Source organism: Neovison vison, chromosome 3, assembly GCF_020171115.1.
Source record: "Neovison vison isolate M4711 chromosome 3, ASM_NN_V1, whole genome shotgun sequence".
NCBI lineage: Eukaryota > Metazoa > Chordata > Mammalia > Carnivora > Mustelidae > Neogale > Neogale vison.
Window position 1 is genome coordinate 139,620,806 of NC_058093.1, and position 23,302 is coordinate 139,644,107.

Sequence of the window (23,302 nt, forward strand, 5' to 3'; positions counted from 1 at the left end):
ACTCAATATCCGGTCCACCAGGGAGTCTAACCTAGAGCTGAGTGTGCACATTAAAGCCCTAGGCACCGCTCCACATCCCCAGGACATGGTCAATTGTGTAACAACCCACTCTCTGGTTTGTTTCAGGGAAGCTGACAGGTCTGTATGGAAAACATCACGGAGAGTGGTATGCTGAAAAGAAATAATCGTGCAGAACCACCCCGAGGAGCATTTAGGTCCCTATCATTAATCTTTGCCATACTCCTATGAAAGAGGCAGTAGGTGAGGCCTCTCATTCACTGTTTTAAAAATGAGGGAATGGGGCAGATGGGTGGGGGCAAGCCAGGGAATGGGGAGCTTGTGCCTGGTGGGGGAGAGAGTGAGGGTGCCAGGAAAGAAAACCTATGACCCTGGAGGTCGCTACCACACTCGGCCTCCTTGTGACATCTCCCATACAGGCTGCAACCTGAGCAAATGAGGGTTCTGTCTTTTGCAGGAGTGTTTCACTGTTCAGGGGGCTGGGATCCATACAAGGTCATCACATCTCCTGCTTGGTTGTGTTCTCCCTCCCAGCCCCCACCCCAAGCCTCACACTAAAGGTCAGGCTGTTGTAGCTGCCAACAGTTTAAATTCCAGGCCCCCGGGCAAAGGTTTCCTCTAAGTCCCTGCTCCAGCTCACCTCTTCCAGAAATGCTCTGACCGCCCACTCTGGGGATTTCCTCCCCAGACAAACCTGGATTGATTGCGTGGTCCCGGCACCTTCTCTGCCTGACCCCTGGAACCTTCTCTGCGGCCTCTTTGTCATGTGTGCTCAGTGCCCTGGGCTGAAAATAAGGTGGTGGCAAAGTTGGCTTTGTCCCCAATCTTTTGCTACGCAGCTGTGCATAACGGGCATGGTTTTGTTTTTACCATTTTGCAACGTGTATTCTCTCTGCCAAGCTGCGTGTCTCCATATGGGCTTATTAACTTTAATGAAAGTGATAATGAATCCCTTTCACCATTCTATTACCTGCAGAACTAACGTCCACCACATGACAGCAGAAAAACAAAACAAGTAAAAACGAGAAAAAAAGATAGCCAGATATCAAAATAAAGTAATTGGTAATAAAATAAAAACAGAACCTCTTGCAGGACTGCGTCTTCCCTGCAAGACGGAGACTAAACAGGTTTATGGTCCAATCGAGAGTGATACAATTTTTATAAGTTCCAGGATGCCTTTATTTTTCAATGTGTTTAGATAGGTAAAAGAGATAGGTATCTCTTTAAAAGCCCAGACAACTATTGTGAAATAAACTTGTATTTATCTAGGAATCAGAAAGCTAGAAAGTTAAAACTGAAAATTCTGTGCAATAATTACATTACAAATAATGATAATGTCTACAAAGCACTTTATACATGGAGGGCCTTCTGAAAAATATTTTGTATGCACCTACCTCACTTAATACTCAGAAACGTTTATAAGGGAGTTTCCCCCATTTTGCAGATGAGAAAAAAAAGTTTCAGAAAGGTTAAGCAATTGGCCCCAAGTCACATAGCTGGTAAACCACACAGCCTGGATTTGAATGCAGGTTTTTTTTTTTTCCTGTCCCCATGATCCCCATTCTCAGGTGTTGTAAGCTTCTAAAGTGTCTTCTGAATTACCACGTTAAACTCTTCTTTGTGTGTAGCACCACATTTTATTTTTTAAAAAAAGATTTATTAATTTGAAAGAGAATGGGAGAGAGAGAGCACCAGAGGGGGGACACCCAGAGGGAGAAGCAGACTCCCCGCTGAGCAGGGAACCCCAATGGGGACAGGATCCTGGAACCCCAGGATTATGGCCTGAGCCGAAGGCAATCGCTTAACCAGCTGAGCCACCAAGGCGCCCCAGTAGCACCATATTTTAATGGCGAGTATGTGTAAGATTCCTAGGGGGGGGAAACCCACCTTACTGAACTAGAAATCGGATTCCTAGTTTCAAGGGATAGTGTATCAGATGAAATCATGAATCTGAAAAACCTTTGGAAAATATAAAAGCATTCTACAGAGGGAGCAGGCTGCCACTGCTCTTAGGCACGGTAATTCTCAGTTGACTAGAATATTCTGTGCCCAAGCACCCGCTTACACCGGCAACTTGTGACCCGTCGTGGCTGCTGCAGAAGAACCCCGCGTTTGTTAGAGGTTCCGCGTTACCACCTCTGGCTCTTCCGATTTCTTTCTGGGCCACGACCCCTTGCCTGGCCCGTGGGGCACGCCTGTCAGGAGGTCCTCCTTACCAGGCACTGAAGCTGCTGATGCGTAACAGAGCGTTAAGATGCAGAGATGCAACACCTTACAGTGGGGTCGTCACCAAAGCAGCGGATTTACCGCCCCCCCCCGCCCCGCGGGGGGGGGTGGTGGTTCGGGCTCCCAGCAAACATGCCGGCTGTTAAGTAGCAGCCGGCAGGGCCAGTGATCAAGGGCCCCTTGGCGTGTCACCTGGTCTTCGAGGAGTTTCCAGCGCTCACCCGCGGTGGCTCACGTGGCGTGAAAACCTCGTGAAAGCCGCTCGGGACAGGGGCCTGTAAGATCCCCACCTACGGGATCTTCAAGAGGAGAGAAAGGAAAGAAAGAAAGCGCGCTCCTGGCTTGTCCCCTCCTCCAGTGAGGAAGAAAACAGAGACTTTCCGAACAAATGCAACGACCAGAGAACTTTCTTCTAGGATTTTCAGGAAGCCAGGCCGCTCTGCCCTGTGATCCGTGCGGCCGCAGCCCTGGAAGGGCCGCTGGGGAGAAGCATGGAGTCCGTCAGATTCCTTCCTCCCGAATCCCGCCGACAGGAGCCCGGGTGGCGGGAAAGCAGGACATAGGCGCCGGAGGGCGAAAGGCGACCCGAGGCCTGCCCCGGCCTTCGGAAGGGACCTGACGCCAGGAAGGACGCTTATTAACCCCTGGGCTACCCACCCCCCCCGCCCCCGCCGGGGTGCGAGCCGGCTCCTCCTCCTCCGGGTCGGACTAGCCTGGGGCAAGATGCGCACGGCCGCCGGCTCTGAGCGCCCCGCCGGTCCCTCCCAGCCCAGGAGGAGGCGACAGGGGAGGGCGCTGCCCGCAGCCGAGCCCGGCGAGTCCGTGGGTCCCGAGTGAACATCCCGGCGAGACGGCTGAGACCCCGCGATTCCCGCGCCGGCCGAGCACCGCGGGCGACGCGTCTCCTTGTCCCTCCGCCGCATCTGCACGCACACCCCCCACCCCCCGACTCCTGGCGCGACCCCCGGCTCCCGGACACCTCCAGCCCCGCGCTTCGCGCAGGTGGCGCAGACGCCCCTGCCCTCCGGCGCCCCCTGCCGGGCAGAGGGAAGGCGGCGGCCGCGGAGGAGCGGAGCGCAGGCGGGGAGAGAGCTCCAGCGCCGGGAAGAAGCCGGGAGCTTCCCTGATGGTGCCGCCGCCTCCGAGTCGGGGAGGAGCGGTGAGGAGGCAGCTGGGCAGGAGCCTGGGTCCGCTGCTGCTGCTCCTGGCGCTGGGACACACGTGGAGCTACCGAGAGGAGCCCGAGGACGGCGACAGGTAAGCGCTGCCAGCCCCGGCTGGGTGCGCGCCCGGCTCGTGGGGTGGGAGCGGGACCCCGGTCCCTGCGGGCACCCGCGCGCTCCCGCGCGCCCTGGCTCCGCTGGCACGGGCTGGGCGCTCCACTACCCTGGGCGGCATTAAACTCCACGCCCTGCCCGGGCTCCCCTGTCAGTGGGTCAGAGCTCCCTGGTACGGCCACCCCGGGGCTGGGTTCGCGCCCGTGGACCCCCCCCGCTCGGTCCCCGAGTCCGCGTCCGCGTGCGGGGACCAGCGCCTGCTCGGCGCGCCGGGACGCAGCTCCCGCCACCGGCACGCGCCCTGCGCCGCGCTCTCCCGCGGACAGCCAGCGAAGTGGCGGCTCCCACTGTCTTCTAGAGAGATCTGCTCAGAAAACAAGATCGCCACGACGAAATACCCGTGTCTGAAGCCTTCGGGTGAGCTCACCACGTGTTTCAGGTGAGTCTCGCGGCTCTACCGAGTCCGCCACGCACCCGAGAACGCGGCTCCGCAAGGGAGGGCTTTGGAGACTCGCTTGGTGACCGAGGGCCGCGGTCGCGCGGGGACGTGCTTGGGGAGTTCTTCGGTGCAAACCTTTCGGTGGTTTTGGGGCCAGAGCAATGACGGGCAACCAAGCGTGCACCTAGAGTTTCCACCCTAGGACCCTGACTTCTTTGCCGCTTGCTGGAATACTTTGCGTGATGGAGTGGAAGAGGCTCAAAGTTCATAAGAAAGTGGATGGGATTGTGGGTGTAAACTGTGCCCCGTAGCAAAGACAGATGACGGCGTTTGTGTTTTGTTTCAAAAACAAAGTTGACAAGTAAATACTTGGTTCTTGACTGCCTTTTGACCTTCTGCTGGGGCAGAGTGTAACACTTTGAGGGCCACTGGGGACAAAACGATGGAGGTGGTTTGCGGGCAATGGACGTGGTTGGGGGCGGGGAGGCTTGTCTAGGAGGAATGTCAAGCTTGTTGAGCCACAAGGAGAGTCCTCTCTGAAAGTGCGTTCCACAGATCACCTGGGTGCTCGTTCAAATTACCCTGACCAGGGCGAGGGAATCCATTTAGATTGGAAAATGCTTCCCAGGCGGTTGTCATTCGAAACAAAAGGAATTACCGTTCCCTGCTTGCAGCCTTTTGGAGGTGAGGGTTGATTTGTTTTCACCGAAGTTTTTGGATTCTCGTCGAGTGCTTTTACTGGAGGGGAGGCATAAACCCATAAACACGAGTTGCTTTTTTGAAAGTACTGTGCGCGATCCCGGGAATCACACACTCCCGCCAGACTGTTTCTGTGGGTCCTCTGCTCTGGGGCGCCAGGATAAATATTGGGTAGTACAAGGTAACAGCAATCCCCAGAAGTGAATTTGGAAAAAACCTTTCCTCTTCATAATGTTGTAACCGATGAATCCATCGCCATGCTTTTGGAGCTGCAGAAATGTTAGTTCCCATGCTCAAAGGTTCAGATAGAGGTGGTTCCAGGGCTGGTGAGTTTGTGGTATGAAAACCAGGAATCTGTTACCTTGCATACTGTGTTTTAAAATTTGTTGGCTATGGAATGACCACCATTGTTAAAGTGAGGCTCGGGCTTGGGAAGGGTTGTCTTTTCCAGGACATGGGTGCTCAACACCCGTGGAATGTGCTGGGGCCGGGGCAGGGCAGGGCAGGGGGAGTGTGTTCATTTTGTAGGTAAAGGCTGGAAGTGGTTAACTGGGTAAGCAAGGTCCTCTAGCCGGGGGGATGGCCAAGGGTGCTGGCCGCAGGATTGCTTGCCTGGTGCTAGTCCCGTGTGTCCTCCGCATGACCACAGTATTGGGACATGTTGTTTTCCTATTATCCTAGCACAAAGCTTCTAACTTAACAGGGAAAGTGTCTCTGAGATGGTTTACTCATTTGTTCAGTCCCTGAAGGTCAGACTGCGCATAAATCAGGGGCACTTGCAGAATGCATGTCCAATTTTCAGAAACCACTGGTGCCTGAGGAGCGTTCTAGGTTGACTGTTACTCCTCTTCCCTGGTGTTTTAAAAACTGGTTTTTCTTTTTACACTGAGACTCAACAAGAGACACTACCAGTGTCTTGGTAAGTGTTCTCATGAACAGCTAACCAAAAGGACAGCTTATGACAACTAGCAAAAAGTCCATTTTATATCACAGAAAAGTAAGGAACTTTGTTTTGGGGAGTGAGTGGAATGGGAGAGGGGATTTTCAGCTGGGGAAAATGGGTTTGTTGCTTTCCTTCATGGATATCCAGAGTTCTATGTGTATTTTGTTGGTTTTATACCATTCCCATGACTCTAATTTCCTAAAGACCAAGTTGGTTGGGAGTTGCTTCCCCTGTTTGCTTTTGAACGCCAAGAAGGGAGGGACTTGTGCTTGGTTTGTGAGTTCATTGTCCCGGCTCCTATAGACCCTTGCTGCTCCAAGTGGGATCTGGAAACCAGCCGCAGTATCCTAGGAGCCTGTTCCCAAACCTTCTGAAGCCTGTGTGTTAATGCAAGCACTTAATACAGAAACCACCATCCTCAATCTGGTCACCACGCAAACCCATTTAAGTCCTTCGAGGGGCACAGAGGCTTCTCCAGGTGCACGTGTTGTTAATCCTCCTGCATCAACCAAAAACGAAAAGAACAAGCCTTCCAGGAGACCAGACCTCTCAACTCTTGGATGACCCTTAATTAAGCTTAAGTGTAGTCACTGAGGTGCTTCTTAGGGAATGCTGACAGATGGCCCCGATTTTACCACTGGCCCTTTGCACAGTTTTTAGCACAAGTGAGAGAACTACAGAAGTCCTTCTGACCTTGTTAAATGATTTTATGGGACTTAAAAAAAAAAAAAAAAGTCATGGGGGATGCATTTACTCCTATCATGTTCCTGGTAGTGCTAATCTGATCTGTTATTCCTAAAAATCTATGAAGACCTAAATGATACGGAGAAGGAAAGCTGGGTGGGTTCAGAATCTTTGTTGTGGAGCACCCCCCCCCATGGCCTTTGTACCCTTGTTTCCTGTGGTTTCGCCCAAGCACCTTTTCAGGTTCACTTCTGTATGTGAAATGACGGCCTGAGGACTTTGAACTCAGCTCTTTTCTCTCCTCTTCACATACATTATCTCTAATCCTCAGAGCGTTTGTATTTCAGTTTTATAGGGGAAGATCCAAAACTCCAGGATTAAGTAAACTTGGTCAGGGTCACAAAGTTAATACACACGGGAGCCAGGACTCAAACCCAGGTTTGTCTGACTTCAAAGTCTGGGCCCGGGGCCCTTTCATCATCCCAGAGGTGCCTACAGAGATGGCAGAACTTTCAGGATCCTGGGGTCTAAGGAAGATGATAAATTCAGATCGCTGTAAATTCACGACAGTTTGATAGGAAACTCCCAACACTCCCCATAACCAGTGGTTTTTCAGTGACCACTATCCTGGAGATCTGTCATCTGTAACGGACTTCGTATCTCCTGTTCTATGCAATATTGGTTCATATGTGTATAGCTTTCCTTCCTTGAAGGATTTCGTAATCACAGGGCTTGTCTCTTGAGACTCTCTACCCCAATGTGCATTGGGCCAAGTGCCCAAAGTTTAACAGACACTTGAGTGAATGCCAGTGACTGCTTACCAAGCTTAGAGGATGTACTGCTCAGCATTATAATCGGACTTAGAGTATGCTTCTTTATTAGTAAAGATTTCAGCGAGGTGTGATTTATCTAAGGCTCTATTATAGCCAAACTAAGCACATACATTTATTAGGGTGTTACCCTTTGGTGTCAGGTTATTCCCCATGAGTTTACTCCCCACCCCCCATCTCCAACCATGTAGTTTTGAAAAAAAGGTTCGTGTTTACCATTCATTATTGGGTCTGTCAGTAAAATGACCTGTTAAAGGCTTTTAAAAATGAATACATTGTATAGGGAAGGTCCAGAAAATCCCCCTTTTTTTTTTTAAAGATTTTATTTATTTGGCAGACAGAGATCACAAGTAGGCAGAGAGGCAGGCAGAGAGAGAGGAGGAAGCAGGCTCCCTGCTGAGCAGAAAGCCCGATGCAGGACTCGATCCCAGGACCCTAGATCATGACCTGAGCCGAAGGCAGAGGCTTTAACCCACTGAGCCACCCAGGCGCCCCCTCCATTTCTTTTTAATGATTGTATTTGAGAGAGACGTAGCGAGAGAGGGAACACAAGCAGGGAGAGTGGGAGAGGGAAAAGCAGGCTTCCCTCTGAGCAGGGAGCCCTATACGGGGGCTTGATCCCAGGACCCCAGGATCATGACTTGAGCTGCAGGCAGACACTTAACAGCTGAGCCACTCAAGTGCTCCTGAAAATCTGATTTTTGAGTGAACTGGTATCTAATAAACATTCTAAATTTTCTGACCCAGTAAGGGTTTATTGAGCATCTATTCTGAGCTTAAAACAGCTTTACAGAATGTGCATGGAACAATAAGTTACTAACTCTGGTATGTTTATAAACATGATTTTTAGACTCAGACCTTTGAAACTAACCAATATGCAGTGGTAGGTGGTCTAGTTCAAAGCCATTGTCAAAACATTGTCAAAAACATTGTACTGTCGATGATGGAGAAGAGATTCGAAGCAGGTAGGAATCTCTGAGCAAAAGAAAATACGTTCTTTAACACAGTGTTAGGTGTTCAGATGGCATTGGCCATGCCTCTCTTCTGTGGTTCATGGACGGCCATGGCTCCTAGCTCCCCCTCAGCAGTATTTGCCCCTCTGGATCTCATTAGGTCCTGCTCTTAGGATCCCGTTCCTGCAGGAGATAATGACCTAGGGATGCAAAACCTCCTAGTTTTCTGTAATGTAAGTGTTGCCAAAACCTGTTAAAATGTGGAAGTTAACGTGTTATTTCTGCAAATGGGTCTACATGGGATTCGGAGAACAAGAGTCTCTTAGAGCAGCCCTACCAGCTTGAGAGCTCTGGACTTGAGCTGAGGCCGCATTGGAGGGGCGACTGGGGGATGCGCTCTCTGGGAGGTCACAGGGTTCCTACAGAGGGCTGGGAGTGAAAACCTGCACAGTAATAAGAATTGTGCCAGTTGGAAGGCCACTTTGACCAAATTGTTTTGTGACTTTGAAGTGTTTTTTTTTTTTTTTTAAGATTTTATTTATTTATTTGACAGAGAAAGATCACAAGTAGGCAGAGCGGCAGGCAGAGAGAGAGGGGGAAGCAGGATCCCCGCTGAGCAGAGAGCCCGGTGCGGGGCTCCATCCCAGGACCCTGAGATCATGACCGAGCTGAAGGCAGAGGCTTAACCCACTGAGCCACCCAGGTGCCCCGAAGTGTTTCTTAATCTACCTTAGTGGTCTCCTCTGTAAAACGGAGATCCTATTAGTATTGGAGTTACAGGGTTCCGGTGAAGGATTAAATGAGCTGACCTATGTAGAAATGCTGGACGAACGTTACTCCTCATAATCACTTCGAATCCCCCTAAATCTGGCATGTTGGTGCACATAGTAGGTACTCATGGGACACTCGCTGAGTTTTGGACAGTATGGGAGAAACTTTTGAACAAGCAAACTCACCCCACATCCAGAAACAAGGTGTTTATACACCACTGTACACACCTGTTTATAGAGACCTTTTCAAATGTAGGAAAGCCCCAGAAATCCAGTGCCTCGGTGGAAAAAAAAAAAAATCACAAAGCATCTTTGTTTCTTGTTTCCTGACCACACAAGGTGCCCTACTCACGTGACCATAGAATAGGCAGGAGGCATAGGTGTCCCACTTTAAAGGATCTTGGAGGCTTGCCCCTTGCCTTGAGTCACGAAATGGATTCCGGGCAGAGGCCAGACCGGGAAGCTGACCCTCTGAGCTTCAGCCCTTCAGTCTTGTCTCCCTTCTGCCTCCCTGGCCCGCAGGTGATGAAAGCTCAGGTGGTATGAAAAGAGCAGGAGACGGGCGGACGTGGTTCATGCAGAACTGTCTCAGTCACTGGCACGACGCCAGCAGCCTCAGTTTCCCTGCGTGAAGCCCCCTCTGTCACTGGATGGTCAGCCCACTGGGGGCATGGGGCGCCTGTAGCCTGGTCCAGGACCGTAGACCCTCCAGGCTAGCCTCCGGCCTGGACGAGGTTCCATACATTGTCAAATGGCCGAGTGAATGTTAGAAGCGAATGAGGTCAACTTTCCATCTACAGGCTTCCTAGAACGGTGGTTGCTGTCCTGTCGCCGTAGGCCTCCTTTTCTAGCTGAGAGAGAGGCTCTTTTGGAAACCGGATTCCCTGCGCTGCGGCCAGATGCTGTTTTTGTCTTGCCCTGCTGATGTGTTACCGGTGCTGCTCCGGGCAGCTGCAGCTGATGCCCCGACCTTGCTTCTTTCCGAGACACGCGATGAGGACACAGGTGTTCCTGCCTGTGTTAATTGCCCTGTGTAGACCCTGGCTTTGAAGTGGGGGGGGTGCGATTTTAAAGGGGATCCCGCTCCCTCCCACGCTTATCTTCTTCGGCTGGAGAACAGGTGTTGGAGGAGGGCGGGGAGGCGGAAGGTGTTGGCCAAGGCGGGTTCCGTCTCACTTTTCCCTCATTCTCGGAGAAAGGACACAAAGCGATAGGAAACAACTGAGTTCCCCACAAAAGGCTGTGCTTTCACCGGAGTGCCCTTTCACGTGGGTCCAATGGCTTTGCTCATTGTCCCTCCAGTCATTGATGCCTGACTTTCCGATGTTAGCTTCATCTGTTCTCAGTGAAGCTGCGTGGGTGAACCCGGAAAAAGCAAATGCGCTCTTTTATTCTAGAATTACTCTATCTTCTCCGGAGAAAGTTTGCATTTCAATCAGTAGTTCACGTGTCACTGAGTTCAGCTTCTCCAAACCTGCTGCCCGCTGCTCGCTGCTCGGCAGGACCCTCCCTGCTTTTGTGAGAGAGCTGGTCTGCCTTCGTGGGGAGCCCTGCTGAATGTCCAGGGAACAAAGGTCTCCTTTCCCTCTGTTTATTGCTTTTCTCTGGGGACGAAAACATAAATAGCCATACCATCAGCTTCTCAGGGCTAGGTCCTTTTCCATGAAGCCATGTACAAGTTTTAAAGCTTTACCAACAACTTTTGTTCCCTAATTCAAATATTGGGAGTTCCTATGTGCCAAGCACAGTTCTAGGAACTTAGAATCCATCTGTGTGAAAGACAGAAAAACTCCAGCCTCTGCCCTCCTAGAAATTCAGTTTATCTTTCAGTGAGGGAATTTTGGGTCAAAGCTGTCTTTGGGGACATTTTTAAGAGTTCTTCAGGCACACATCTGACTAAAGTCCCATTTGGGGGGCTAAGAGCTTGAAATTTCCTAGGGACAAGCTGTCTGCTTTCAGCAAAAGAAACCCACCCAGCAGGGACACAGGACCCCAGGGCTATTGGTAACCAAAGTTTGGTTCTACGGAGGTGTTAGGGAGAAATGAGCACGTACCCCAGGTCTCTTTCAAGACGTATTGGAATGTGGAAGTATTACAAAGAAGTGAAGTCTCTGGCTGTTGGCCCTGGGAGGTGGATGGCAGCCTCAGCACTGGCCCCCCTCCTGTTTTCCAGCAGCATCTTTAAGCAAACTATTCTAAGAAGACCTGCTCCCTCCAACCCCACATTCCTTCCTTCTAACCCATTGTAGATCATTGTAGTTGTATCTGAACTTTCTGCATGGTCTGCATTCTGAGACCTCGGTGGGGGTGGGGTGGTGGTATGAGGTCTACGTATTTAATCCCCTTGGAGCCAAGCAGCACATCTTTCCAGCTTCAAGGAAAAAGCACGTGTGCGAGCTTGGATGCCTGAACATACTGCCTTGTTCAGTGCAGCAGAACTCGATCACCTGTTTGTTCCCTTTAGCATTTCAGAAGTGTGGACCACATCTGTGTTCAGCTTTTATCTCTGTTCTCAACTCTTCTTTCTTGGCTATGCCTAGGAGATGTTCTGTGTTTGGCCCGCTGGGGTGAAGCCCTCCAGCCTCCATCCTCCGGGAACGGCGGGGGCAGCTGTCAGCCCAGCCGCTGCTGGTAGAGAATGGGCGGGAGGCCAGGAGGGCCCTCTGCTCTAGGATCTGGCTCTTGGAGTATGGCAGGAATTAGCAAAGTAGGGCCCGTGGCATGTTTTTATACATCTCATGATCTAAGAATGCTTTTCATATCTTTAAAGGGTTGTTTAAAAAAAAAACAACACTGTGCAACAGAGACCTCATTTGGCCCCCAAAGCCTCAGATCTTTATCATCTGGCCATTTATAAAAGTTTGCCAACTTCTAGAGAGCCATCTTTCTTTCCCAGCATAGAGCCCAGTGTGGGGCTGGAACTCACAACCCTGAGATCAAGACCTGAGCTGAGATCAAGAGTCGGACACTTAACCAACTGAGTCACTGTGTAGAGATCTGTCTTAACACAGAGTTCAGGAGTGGGGTTCTCCGTACGTAACCTTGTCCACAGATCTAAGTTCTCAGGCTGGTGACTTGGGGGAGGCGAGATCTGGCTTCATCTTTAGGTCCTTACCTTCATGTTGCCTTATTGTATTTCAGTCTCCTGGCCTGACATCTCTGATTGTGACTTGGTTTCCTGATCTTGGGGAATCGGTTATTGAACTGGAATTACACCCCCCTCCCCAGTCGCCATCCCCAAATGCACTATAAATGGAAGTAACTTGTCAGTGTTCTTAAGATGACTAGTTTGCAAGGAGTGGGGTACTAACTTCTGCTTTTCCTCATGTTCCCACGACCAGGCTTCATGCGCGGCTTGAGTGCTCCATGGATCGCCTTGGCTTGTCCTCCCCTCCCCCCACATCCCTCATTCCGTACTTTCTTAATTCCTAACGTGCATATTGATCATCCCATGCTTTGTTGACTCAGAGCTGCCTGTCCATGAATTTGTTTTGAATTTCAACAATGGAAAACTTCACATTCAAAAATCGAATGAGGGTGCCTGTTTGAGGAACATACAACAAAGTCCCTTTCAATCAGAACTGTACCATTACGTTCTTCCTCCTGTGCCTGGAAAGTGTTCTGCCATTTCTCTGGTCCCCAGAGTTAAACTTTTGAAAGTAAACTCTGAAGTGCCTTTTCACAGTGTCAACTATTTTGTTCTTTAAAACTCGTGAAGACTTAGTGATGTTCTGATACTGAGCGTGGGGGGCGGGGCATGGTAAAGGAAAGCACAAATATTTTGAGGGGACAAAAGCAAAATCTAATGGCATTTTGCAGAGAGGAAATGAGGAAGACATTAAAACATACCACCTGACCTATTAGGAGGAGAAATGCTATAGGGCATGGTAAAGAGGAGAGAAGTATAAAAACTTGACAAGGAACAGAGTATCCTATGGAGGTGAAGTTGGGTGGAGAAAAAGTTCATGTTAAACTCACATGGGAGCTTCTGACCTTGGTAACTGCTGTTTCTCATGGATTTGAGCAAAGGCCATTTAAGCTTAGAAAGGTGAAAGGTTGACAGCCCTACAGATGCAATTTCTGTGACCTCTCCTGTGTGCCTAGCACTACCGCCTTGGAGGTCAGGCTGTCTCAGCCCGTGCAGAAAGGGCGCTATGCTTTCTTTTGAGCTTTTCTCTTGCTTTGCTTTCGCTTGGCATTGCTCTTGGTAACGTGTTCGTGTTTTGTTTTGGAATTTTTCTATAGTGAAATTGCTTATGATTTTTATGGTGGAAAAATTGCTTGGTAGGGCAGAGATTGCCTTTCTGGGAACCCACCAAGACCACAAGGACTGTTCCTTGGAAGCAAGGTTATTCCAAAATATGTAGTTCTGGCTGTTCCTGAAAGGTTAGAAGAACCTAGAACACGACATTCGTGAGATTTTATCTCTGAGAAAACTTGAAGGATTTTTTTGTGTGAATTCTGTAAAAATTGAATTTAATACTAATTTACATAGGTTTGCTAGAGATCGCTTACACCCATTCTGGCCTAGCTGGGTGGACATAGAGAAAGAAGTTTTATGCCAGAACCCAGGACTTATGTGAAGGTCACTTAGCCAGGCTTCTTTCTGGAGCACAGCAGAAAGAGGAAGGGGAGCAAGTTTGAATACCAGAAACCGAGATCAAAACGAATAGTGGGGTGGTTACTTCCTTTGGGGATGAGTCTTTGTGCAAGTTCTCAGTCAGGGTCTCAGCAGGTGTGCGGTAGAACCAGGGTTGAAAAGTAGACAGGGGCATCTGGGCGGCTCATTTGGTTGAGTGTCCAACTCTTGGTTTCAGGTTTAAGTCACGATCTCAGGGTCATGGGATTGAGCCCAAGTTGGGCTCCATGCTCAGCTCGGAGTCTCCTTGGGATTCCCTCTCCTTCTGCCTCCCACCCCCAACCCCATCCCTGGAACTCTCAATCTCTCTATAAAATAAATCTTTAGAAAAAGACCCACAAACCAAGCCCCTGTGTTGGTTTGCTAGGACCGCCCAAACAACATAGTGTTGGGTGGCTTCAACCATTTTCTCGCAGTTTCTGGAGGCCAGAAGTCTCAGGTGAAGGTGTTGGGAGGGTTGGCCCCTTTCGATGGGTCTCCTGGGCTTGCAGACTGCTGTCTCCTCCCTGTGTCTTCCCCGGTCTTCCCTCTGTACCTCTCTGTGTCTGATCTTCTCCTGTATGGGCAGCACTCTTAACTCCGTCTTCAAGACTCCTGTCTCTATAGACAGTCACATCCTGAGGTAGTGGGGTTGAGATTTCAGGAGGTCACCGTTCAGCCCATATCCTCCCCTCCCCAATAAAACCCAGCACACCATGGGCCACATAAAGGCTGTTTTGTAGACACTGTCCTTCCCGTGGGGATCCGCCAAGCTGGTCCTGAGGGAGCCGATGGGACAAAAGTGGCTTTAGCAATGCCACCGAAGAAGGGAGAGGGTTAAACCACCTGAAGTGGCATGAACCGTGCTGTAGTCTGTGATGTTCACGTCTGTGGGACCTCTCTAGGATGGGCGATGGAGGCCTGAATCTGTTTGAGCCCTTAACCTCGATGCCCGCGGTGGGAATACAGATGCTGAGTCCCCACTCCAAATGCTTGGAAGGAGGCTCTGCCTTTGAACTTCGTCCTTTTGTATTTCTTGTGCACATTACATTGAGAAGCCCAGTCCTGCTCCCCACGGTCCTGCTCCCCACCGCGTTGTCCCAGCGTTTGCTGGCTATCACGGGGCTCCTCTTTGCCGGCTATACACAGCTATAGGCAGTGATTCCTAGTCTGGGCTGCTCCTTGGAATCACCTAGTGAGTTTATTGTAATTTTAAAATTCAACTTAATACCTGTATTAGTTTCAGGGGCAGAATTTAGTGATTCATCCATTGCATATAACACCCAGGGCTCATCCCATCCAGTGCCCTCCTTACTGCCCGCCCCTACTAACCCACCCCTCCACCCACCTCCCCTCCTTTTTCCTAGAGTTAAGAGTCTCATGGTTTGCCTCCCTCTGTTTTCATCTTATTTGTCCTTCCCTTGCCCTGAATTCGTCTGTTTTGTTTCTTAAATCCCACATATAAGTGACATCCTATGATACTGGTTTTTTTGGACTGACTTTGCTTAGCATAATGCCCTCTAGTTCCATCCACATCAGGGCAGAGGGCAAGATTCCATTCCTTTTGATGGCTGAGTAATAATATCACATCTTTATCCAGTCCTCTGTCATTGGACATCTGGGCTCTTTCCATAGTTTGGCTGTTGTGGACGTTGCTGCTGTAAACATTGGGTTGTGGGTGCCCCTCCAGTGAGTGTTTTAAAACAACCTAGTGTCCACATAGCACACTAGACCAGTTACATCAGAAACTCCGGAGGTGGACACCCAGGAACAGGAATCTTTAAAGCCCCACGCATGATTCCAACTTGCAGCCAAGGCGGAAAACCTCGGAGTGAGGGGCGAAGAGGGGTGAGCAGCCTGGCCCTTTGCCTAGGGGACAAGTGGTTGCTTGTGGTCGCTAAGCCCAGGTCCTCATGCCCCTCAACAGGGAAACTTCTAGCTGAGGTTTGTGTCAGTCCCCATGAGTTCTGTGTTTCCGAAGCTGAGCAGTTCGAGGTCCCACACGCAAATTCCATCACTTTTCATTTCCTATCGTGGACTCTCAGCTTGGTGTCTGGAGCTACTTAGTGACCTTTGGTGCATTTTTCCCCCAAAAAATACTTTGCTTTGTTGCTGCACCGCATGAACCTTCTCCCAAGATATAAACATGGCTCAGCGTATTATAAATGAAAGCTTTTCAGTGTCAAGCTGTGTTTTTCTTTCCTTGCAAGCATCAAACGCAAACAGCTTTTTTTCCCCCCCACATAGTGCGATAGACAATCTGTGTGCTGGCAAGAGAGTCACTTCCCATGGGGTGCCTGGGTGGGTCAGTGGGTTAAACCTCTGCCTTCGGCTCAGGTCATGGTCTCAGGGTCCTGGGATGGAGCCCCGCATCGGGCTCTCCGCTCAGCGGGAAGCCTGCTTCCCCCCGACTCTATGCCTGCCTCTCTGCCTACTTGTGATCTCTCTCTCTTTCTGTCAAATAAATAAATAAAATCTTAAAAAAAAAAAAAAGAGTCTCTTCCCTTTCTAGTTTTAGTTCTCAGCAGTTCTCTCCTCTGATAATGAAAGAACGTCTCAATCCCTAGCGAACATGGAGCTTTTTATAGTTTTGTAATTAACTTTCCCACGAGATAATACGCTCGTGTGCCTGCGTCATTATCCCCTGAGCCCCATGCTTCCCGTAGGGCCTTAAACCAGGCAGTCCCCAAGTGCATCTGTATGGGATGTACAGGTGTGTATGTGGGCTGCTTTTCAGAGTTAACAGCAGTTATGTTGATAACATCATAGAAATAGAAATTATTATAAATTGAGCGAAGAAAGGCAGTTGCATTTCATGGGTGGGTATTCTCCTGAGGCTCTTTGAAGAGGGATTCCTTGGAATCAGAGGCTGATAAGACAAAGTGGTTCAGAAGTGACCTCTGTGGAACCTGCGCGGACACCCTTTTGGGAGGACATAACAGGGACGGATATTTAAAACCGCAAGGGAAGGCACGAAGGGATCCTAACGAGAGACTCAGCACCTCCGCGCGCCACCATCTCTCCAAGTCTTTTTCCCAGAGAGCCCTAGTGTTTGGGAATCACAGCTTCAGGCTGCGGCACAGATGAAAATTATCTGGGGAGGGCGTGTCGGGGTCAGGAACAAAGCCTGCTCGGGGCTGGAGATGCTTAGCCCAGGGGGCTCTGGCCGCCTGGCTGCCACCTGCTGTCCTAGGGCAGGAGGAGGCCTTCGTCACACACCTGGGGCCACTTCTGGGTCGTGGGAGCAGGGAGGGGGCACGTGTGCGTCTCTCCTGTAGATCCACCCCTCCCCCAATCCTGTAGCTCTTAGCCATCAAGCTCTGGGCAAGCGGCCCCACCAAGTCTCTTCGGTGAATCCTTTCTGGGCCGTTTATAAAAACCTCATTTCCCATGTCCATCCTTTAAAATGACTGGTATCCTCTTAGGATGTCTACTTACGTCTTCACTTGCATACAGCTCGACTGTGGCATTGTCCTGACACACTCTGTGTGTGCTCGTGCACGTGTCTTTGATGCGATGTGCGCAGCCCCATCCAGGCTCCCGGGACCCCAGTGAGCATGCTGTGTCCTGAAGAGAAGAGGGTTTCATCCACACTTCTGAGGAGTCCACAAAAGGACGTTGCTATAACGATGAGAGGAAGATGCTGCTTTTCTTCTAGAGAAGGATGGAAAGGGAAATCGTGCTTTGAAGTTCTTGCAGGGAAAGGGGCACACAAAAAAGAGGAAATCGTCCTTTTTTTTTTTTTTTAAATGATCGTATTGCTCGCTCTTTGCACGTTTACATCATAGGGATGCAGGACTTTGAACTGGGATCCTCTATAATTCCCCTCTCCAGGGTAATGGCTGCCAAGGGACTAGAGTGTGGTTTTCTTGCTCTTTTCTGTGCCTGCAGAACAGAATAGTTGTAGTTGCTACATACAGAAATAGGTTTGTTCTGCAATTGCTTTTTTCGCAAAATAGGTGAAGAATACTTATCACACAGGGCATCGATCCATTTTGACAGCACCATATTTCATTGTATGGATACGCCTTGACTCCTCTCTTCACTGGAGAGCATGCCTTCTCAAGCAGCAAGCGCTAAGGGGCCCTTTCTGATGCTTGGACAGGTTCAGGTTTTAAACTGAAGGTGCAAATTTCAAATAGATCAAGTTTTACCTAAATGAATCAGAAGAAACATAAGCTGGTGTCACCAGATTGCACTTTGGTCTGGGACAGCAGGACCCGTATGACCTGCCACTTCCCTTCTAGAATGTATGGGGGCTGGGCCCTATGATCCTCTGGTGCTCCCCGATCCTGGGCCGCAGGAGGTTGGGGCTTTGATGGAGCTCCTTCTAGGTCTGGCAGTCTGTGACTGATTACTCGTTCACAGAGAGCAGGACAAACGGAAATGGGCTTAGTTTTCAGCCCAGGGGATTTGCTTGACATAAAGAACATCGAAATTGAAGATACTCTGGGGTGTTCTGGGTAATTCTCTCTAATCAGCTTTAAAAACAGGAGAGGCACCCTTGAGCTGTGAAGTGAATGTGTTGAATGCCTTGGGTGGTTTTCTTACCCCGTTATTAAAGAGAAGAATGTCTTTCTACTCCCCAGCTCTGTATACTCTTGCAAGTGAGCTCCTCTTTGCTGCAAACACACGCCCTGTGAGTGGGGAGCAGGGGGGGCGTCTTACTCTGCCCAGGTGTTAAGCATCCCCCCCACCCCCACCCCGCACCACCAGCTGACTCCCGTCTGCCGGCCTCCAAGACATGCCGTCCCACAGACTAAGCTAAGGAGGGTGAGGTATGCGTTTCCTCACGTGGGGAAGGAATCCGTGACCTTGAGAATGGAGAAATCGTTCCATTTGGGGGAGACTCATGCTAATAAAGTGGGAAGGAATGATGAGCTCAGATGAGAAGGCTTCCTCATAAAATTTCCTTCACCTCTTTTATCCTAACATAGTGGGCTTAATCCTTGTGTCTTACATTTATAAAAACTTTTATTGCGAATTAACATTTCGCTGTGTATCCCTTCAAGTTTATTTATCTAAGGGCTCTTGTGAAGACTTCAAGTGCGAACTGGCCCGCCGCAGCCCTGCGTTGCCCGAGTCCTCATTTGGCTGCCCTGGTTCTGGTTCCGTATTTGGCTCTGTTTAGAGCCGCCAAGAGAGGGAGGGCCAGGGTGAAACGCGGGTGAACCAAGAACTTCATTTTCAGCCAAATTACCCACATAAGAGGAGGAGGCTTCTCATGAATTACCAGATAATTCTTTTTTTTTGGTGCCTTTTATTTATTTTTTATAAAAAGTTTATTTAACCTACAGTGTCATACTGCTTTCCGAGGTAGAGGTGAGTGATTCACCAGTTGCCTACAGCACCCCGTGCTCATTTCATCACATGCCCTCCTCAGTGCCCATCCCCCAGTGACCCCATCGCCCCAGCTGTCTTCCCCTCCAGCCACCCTGTTTGTTTCCCACAGTTATGAGTCTCTTATGGTCTGTCTCCCTGTGATTTTGTCTTATTTTATTTTTCCCTCCCTTCCCCTACCATCCTGTTTTTTAAATTCCACATATGAGTGAAATCATGTGATAACTGTCTTTCTCTGATGGACTTATTTTGCTTAGTGTAATGTCCTCTAGTTCCATCTATGTCATTGCAAATCGTAACATTTCTTTTTTTTTTTTTGATGGTCAGCATTCCATTGTATAGCTATGTACCAGATCTTCTTTATCCATTCATCTGTCCATGGACATCTGGGCTCTATTGTGGACCTTGCTGCTATAAACATTGGGGTGCAGGTGCCCCTTCGTATCACTGTTTGTATCCTTTGGGTATAAATACCTAGATCAGCTAATTCTCTTTTAACATCCTGTTTCCATGGTTAGGCGGTCCTGCTTTTTTTTTTTTTTTTTTTTTAAGACTTTATTCATCCATGACAGAGATCACAAGTAGGCAGAGAGGCAGGCAGAGAGAGAGGAAGGGAAGCAGGCTCCCCGCTGAGCAGAGAGTCCGATGCGGGGCTCAACCCCAGGACCCCGAGACCATGACCTGAGTTGAAGGTAGAGGCCCCAACCCACTGAGCCACCAGGCGCCCTTAGGCGGTTCTGCTTTAACAAGACAGTGGTTCGGGGTGCCTGGGTGGCTCAGTGGGTTAAGCTGCTGCCTTCGGCTTGGGTCATGATCTCAGTGTCCTGGGATCGAGTCCCTCATCGGGCTCTCTGCTCGGCAGGGAGCCTGCTTCCTCCTCTCTCTCTCTGCCTGCCTCTCTGCCTACTTGTAATCTTTCTCTGTCAAATAAATAAATAAAATCTTAAAAAAAAAAACAAAAACAAGACAGTGGTTCACTAGAGTTCCGCATTAAGTTGACACGTTCCATGTTAGGTCGAAGCTCGATTCTGTTCATCTCTTGTATTGTCCTCTGCTTGGGAGGGGAGAATACATCTCACCCCGGGTTCCTTCTGAGAGCACTTTCACCAGGTTGCGGGTGTAACCAGGATGGCCTTAAACGGCAGCCCTGGCTTTTTAGTACACTTCAGTACACAAAGAGGAAAAAGTACAGTTCCCTCTTTTTTGAAGGTGAAAAACTGACTATGTTTTCCCTTGGGGTGCATTTTTTAATTATGAAAATATGAAATCCCTGGTGGGAAAATCAAGTCCCATAGGCTCACTCCCAACACGCGTGGTGATCGAGATTCTCCAGCATTTGCACCATCTGTCACTTCTTCCTTGGCTCGAGTATTTTAAAGCAAATCCCAGACATGTCCTTTTACCAGGATACGTTTCAATCCTCGTCTCTGAGAAATGCAGTCTTCAGGTAGTAACAAATAGTCATCACACCAGAAAAGGAAACAAAAACCTAATAATCTGTGTTTCTAATCATTTTTACCCCCAAATAAAAGGGGGGTGTGTTTTGTGGAGTTATTTCTCTTGATGAAATCATGCTTAAGTGCTGCTTCCAACGTCACTAATGTGGGATGTCCTACTTTCACAGGCATGCTCCATTCTGAGAGCACGTCTAGAGGGGAAGTTCAGTCCTATACGTGGGAAGCCCATGCAGAGCAGCACTCTGGATGAGACAACGGACCAGGGACAGTTACTTACATTTCGCAAGAATAAGATTGTTTCTCCTCAAAGGCATTTCCATGGGTTGACCCCTAAGATAATACCGTACTATGAAGTGTGTTCTTAGCAGATGAAAGTGTAGTTTCAAAAGGAATGCTAATATGTTGTTTTTATACTTGTTTTTATTCTGTTTACATTTATATTTAGGGTCTTTTTTTAAAAGATTTTATTTATAAGAGCACTTGCACAAAAGCAGGGGGAGCAGCAGACAGAGGGAGAAGCAGGCTCCTTGCCCAACAGGGAGCCGATGTGGGGCTCGATCCCAGGACCCTGGGATCATGACCTGAGCCGAAGGCAGATGCATAACCGACTGAGTCACCCAGGCGCCCCTACTTAGGATTTTTTTAAATCAAGTGAACAGGACTTTCATTTCAACTATTTCTTGGTAGCAAAATTATATTAACAATTAAGGCAGTAGCCTCATTACCGTCCGAAAGCAATGTAGATATTTTAAAGTGAAGGTAGCCATAGCCCGAATCCTGTTTTTAATGTTCCGATGCTTGTTTGTGTGCATTGTCAGTGTGTTACAGTCAAGTAAAATCAGTGCTATGAATTACTTTTTTACTTAATGTCCTACCATAATATTAAATATTATCTAAATTAGAGTCCAATGACTCCACAGCTGAGTAGACAGGCCCTCAGCCCTCCCAGGCCCTCACCCCTCCCGGGCCCTCACCCCTCCCAGGCCCTCACCCCTTCCCAGGCCCTCCTCCACAACAACCATGTTTCAACGGTTAAAACTTGGTTTTGATTTTTGGGTCTATAGCTCTAAGTAACTTATATTACTCCCCCCCCCCTCCAATTTTTGGTATCGTCTCTTGACGAATTCCTTCTGTGGGATGAGAGAATTCAGCTGTCCTGAGCCACCATCCACACGCGGCCCATCTCTGCCTCCAGTGTGCTTATGGCTTGGGATGGACCGGTTCTCATTGTCTACGGGATGACTGTGCAGATGCTATCGACCCTGAGCCCTGGGGAGCGCTTAGTGCTTTTCTTTTCTTCTGTATTCGCCTTTTCTGTAGCTCATAATTTTTTTTTGCCTTTAAAAAACAAATGGAATCATGAGTCCAACCCCCCACATCACCCTCATTTGTATAAAGTTCCTCTCAACATACTTAAAATTATGAAGTGTTTGTCCTTTCAAACTTCTTAGAGGAATTCCTTCCAGAAATTGAGGCCTGCCCTGGTCTGAACTGGTTTCTTGCTAACCCAGCTGTGGCCTTGGGATCTCCCTTACTGTCAGCCTGAGAAATCTTTCTGGTGTCAGATTCTGGGTTTCGTGGATCCCATATTTTCCCGATTTACTCTGATTTTTTTCTGATTTACTCTGTTTTGGTGGAGCCTACTGTCTAGTACTTCCCTGGGAAAGGGTCTTGGGAAGGACATATATGTTCTTAGAGTTTCAGCAGTTCACATATCCAGTTTTCTGCTTGAGCTCATTGGATGCCTTTAAGACCTGTCTTTAAGACTATTTGAAATGATACATCCAAATTGAGATGATAATTTCTACTCTCCCAACTCAAGATACAAACCCTCCTGCCCTCACTTGTTCCACTAACACCTGATAAGTTGTTCTAGATGGGCCCAGAAGCAATTTTGGATCCTTTTCACACAGCCTCTGCATCTAATATTTCATCAAACATATCCAGACTTGGTCTCTTGACTGCCACCTACCTGGTCCAGGCCATCCATACCTTTGGTCCAGACTATTGGAGCTGTTGTTTTTGCTTCTGCTCTGCCTCTTGGAATTCATTCCCATGTGGCAGAAGAGATCCTGAATCCTAAAAGGGAGGATGTCTGACCCTAGCTTAAAAATCAGTGGCTTCCTACTGCCCTGGAAACAAAATCTATACTCCTTACATTAGCCTGGGAGGCCTTGAGTGATCTGACCTCTGCCTATCTACTCTCATCCTATGTTGTTTTCTCAGTTCAGCTCTGTCTCATTTCTTTAAATGGCAGAATCTTCCTTGTCTCAGGTTGTGCCCATTCTGTTTCCTGTGCCTAGATAAAATGTCTTCATCCACTTAAAAACAGCCCCCCCACACCCCCAATCCCAGTTCCCATTCCTTCTGAATTTACAGTGCTACCATGGTATATCTCCAGTCCCTTCAGTTCTCCTTATCAGGTTCTTGTTTTATTTTGTTACATACTTAAAGCAATTCGTAGCTTATCTTGTGTCTTTCCCTGACTGGAGGTAAAGGCAGGGCCACGTCTGTCTTCTGAATCCCCTGTGCCTAGCACCACGCCCTGCCGGTTCTCCACAGAGAATGCATGTCTGGGGAAAGGTGAATGAATACACATGGTTCCTGGGCAGTAAGCTTATCATCTGAAACAGAGCCATGTGTATGCTCTGTGGATTTAAATTTGTGCTTGGATCTATTCCAGAAATGTAAGGCTGTTTATAATACATAAAATATGAGAAGATAGCATAAATTAAAACGACAAACAAAAAAAAAAGCCCGGGACTTAAGAAATCCAACCAGGGCTGAGGGTAGGAGTGTATACCATAAAGACAGACTTACTATGGGTGGGCCAGTCGGCTCCGAGCTCTCTCTCTAGCAGCCTCTGAGAAAACACTGCACGAGTCCCTATGGTAAAAACTGACCAATGCCCAGGAGAACCACAACTGTACTTTATGTTAAGACCAGAGAGAAATTTCACCCCAGGGTCACTGTAAAAAGAACGGAACGTAAGGTGATGAAATCATCCCTATAGCGGATGTGGTCAGTTTCACAGGAATAACTCTAGTA

The 23,302-nt window shown here is 48.8% G+C and overlaps 1 protein-coding gene across 3 annotated transcripts in view; it reads left to right on the top strand.

Annotated features, from left to right (window-relative positions):
- The first annotated feature begins 3,062 nt into the window (after window positions 1-3,062).
- Window positions 3,063-23,302, top strand: part of CCBE1 (collagen and calcium binding EGF domains 1) — a 231,881-nt gene continuing 211,641 nt past the window's right edge. For all 3 annotated transcript variants that reach the window (XM_044242878.1, XM_044242877.1, XM_044242876.1), the window contains exons 1-2: window positions 3,063-3,501; window positions 3,880-3,960. In XM_044242878.1, coding sequence (XP_044098813.1) covers window positions 3,371-3,501; window positions 3,880-3,960 — 212 coding nt within the window. In that variant the 5' untranslated portion in view covers window positions 3,063-3,370. The remainder of the gene's footprint in view (window positions 3,502-3,879; window positions 3,961-23,302) is intronic.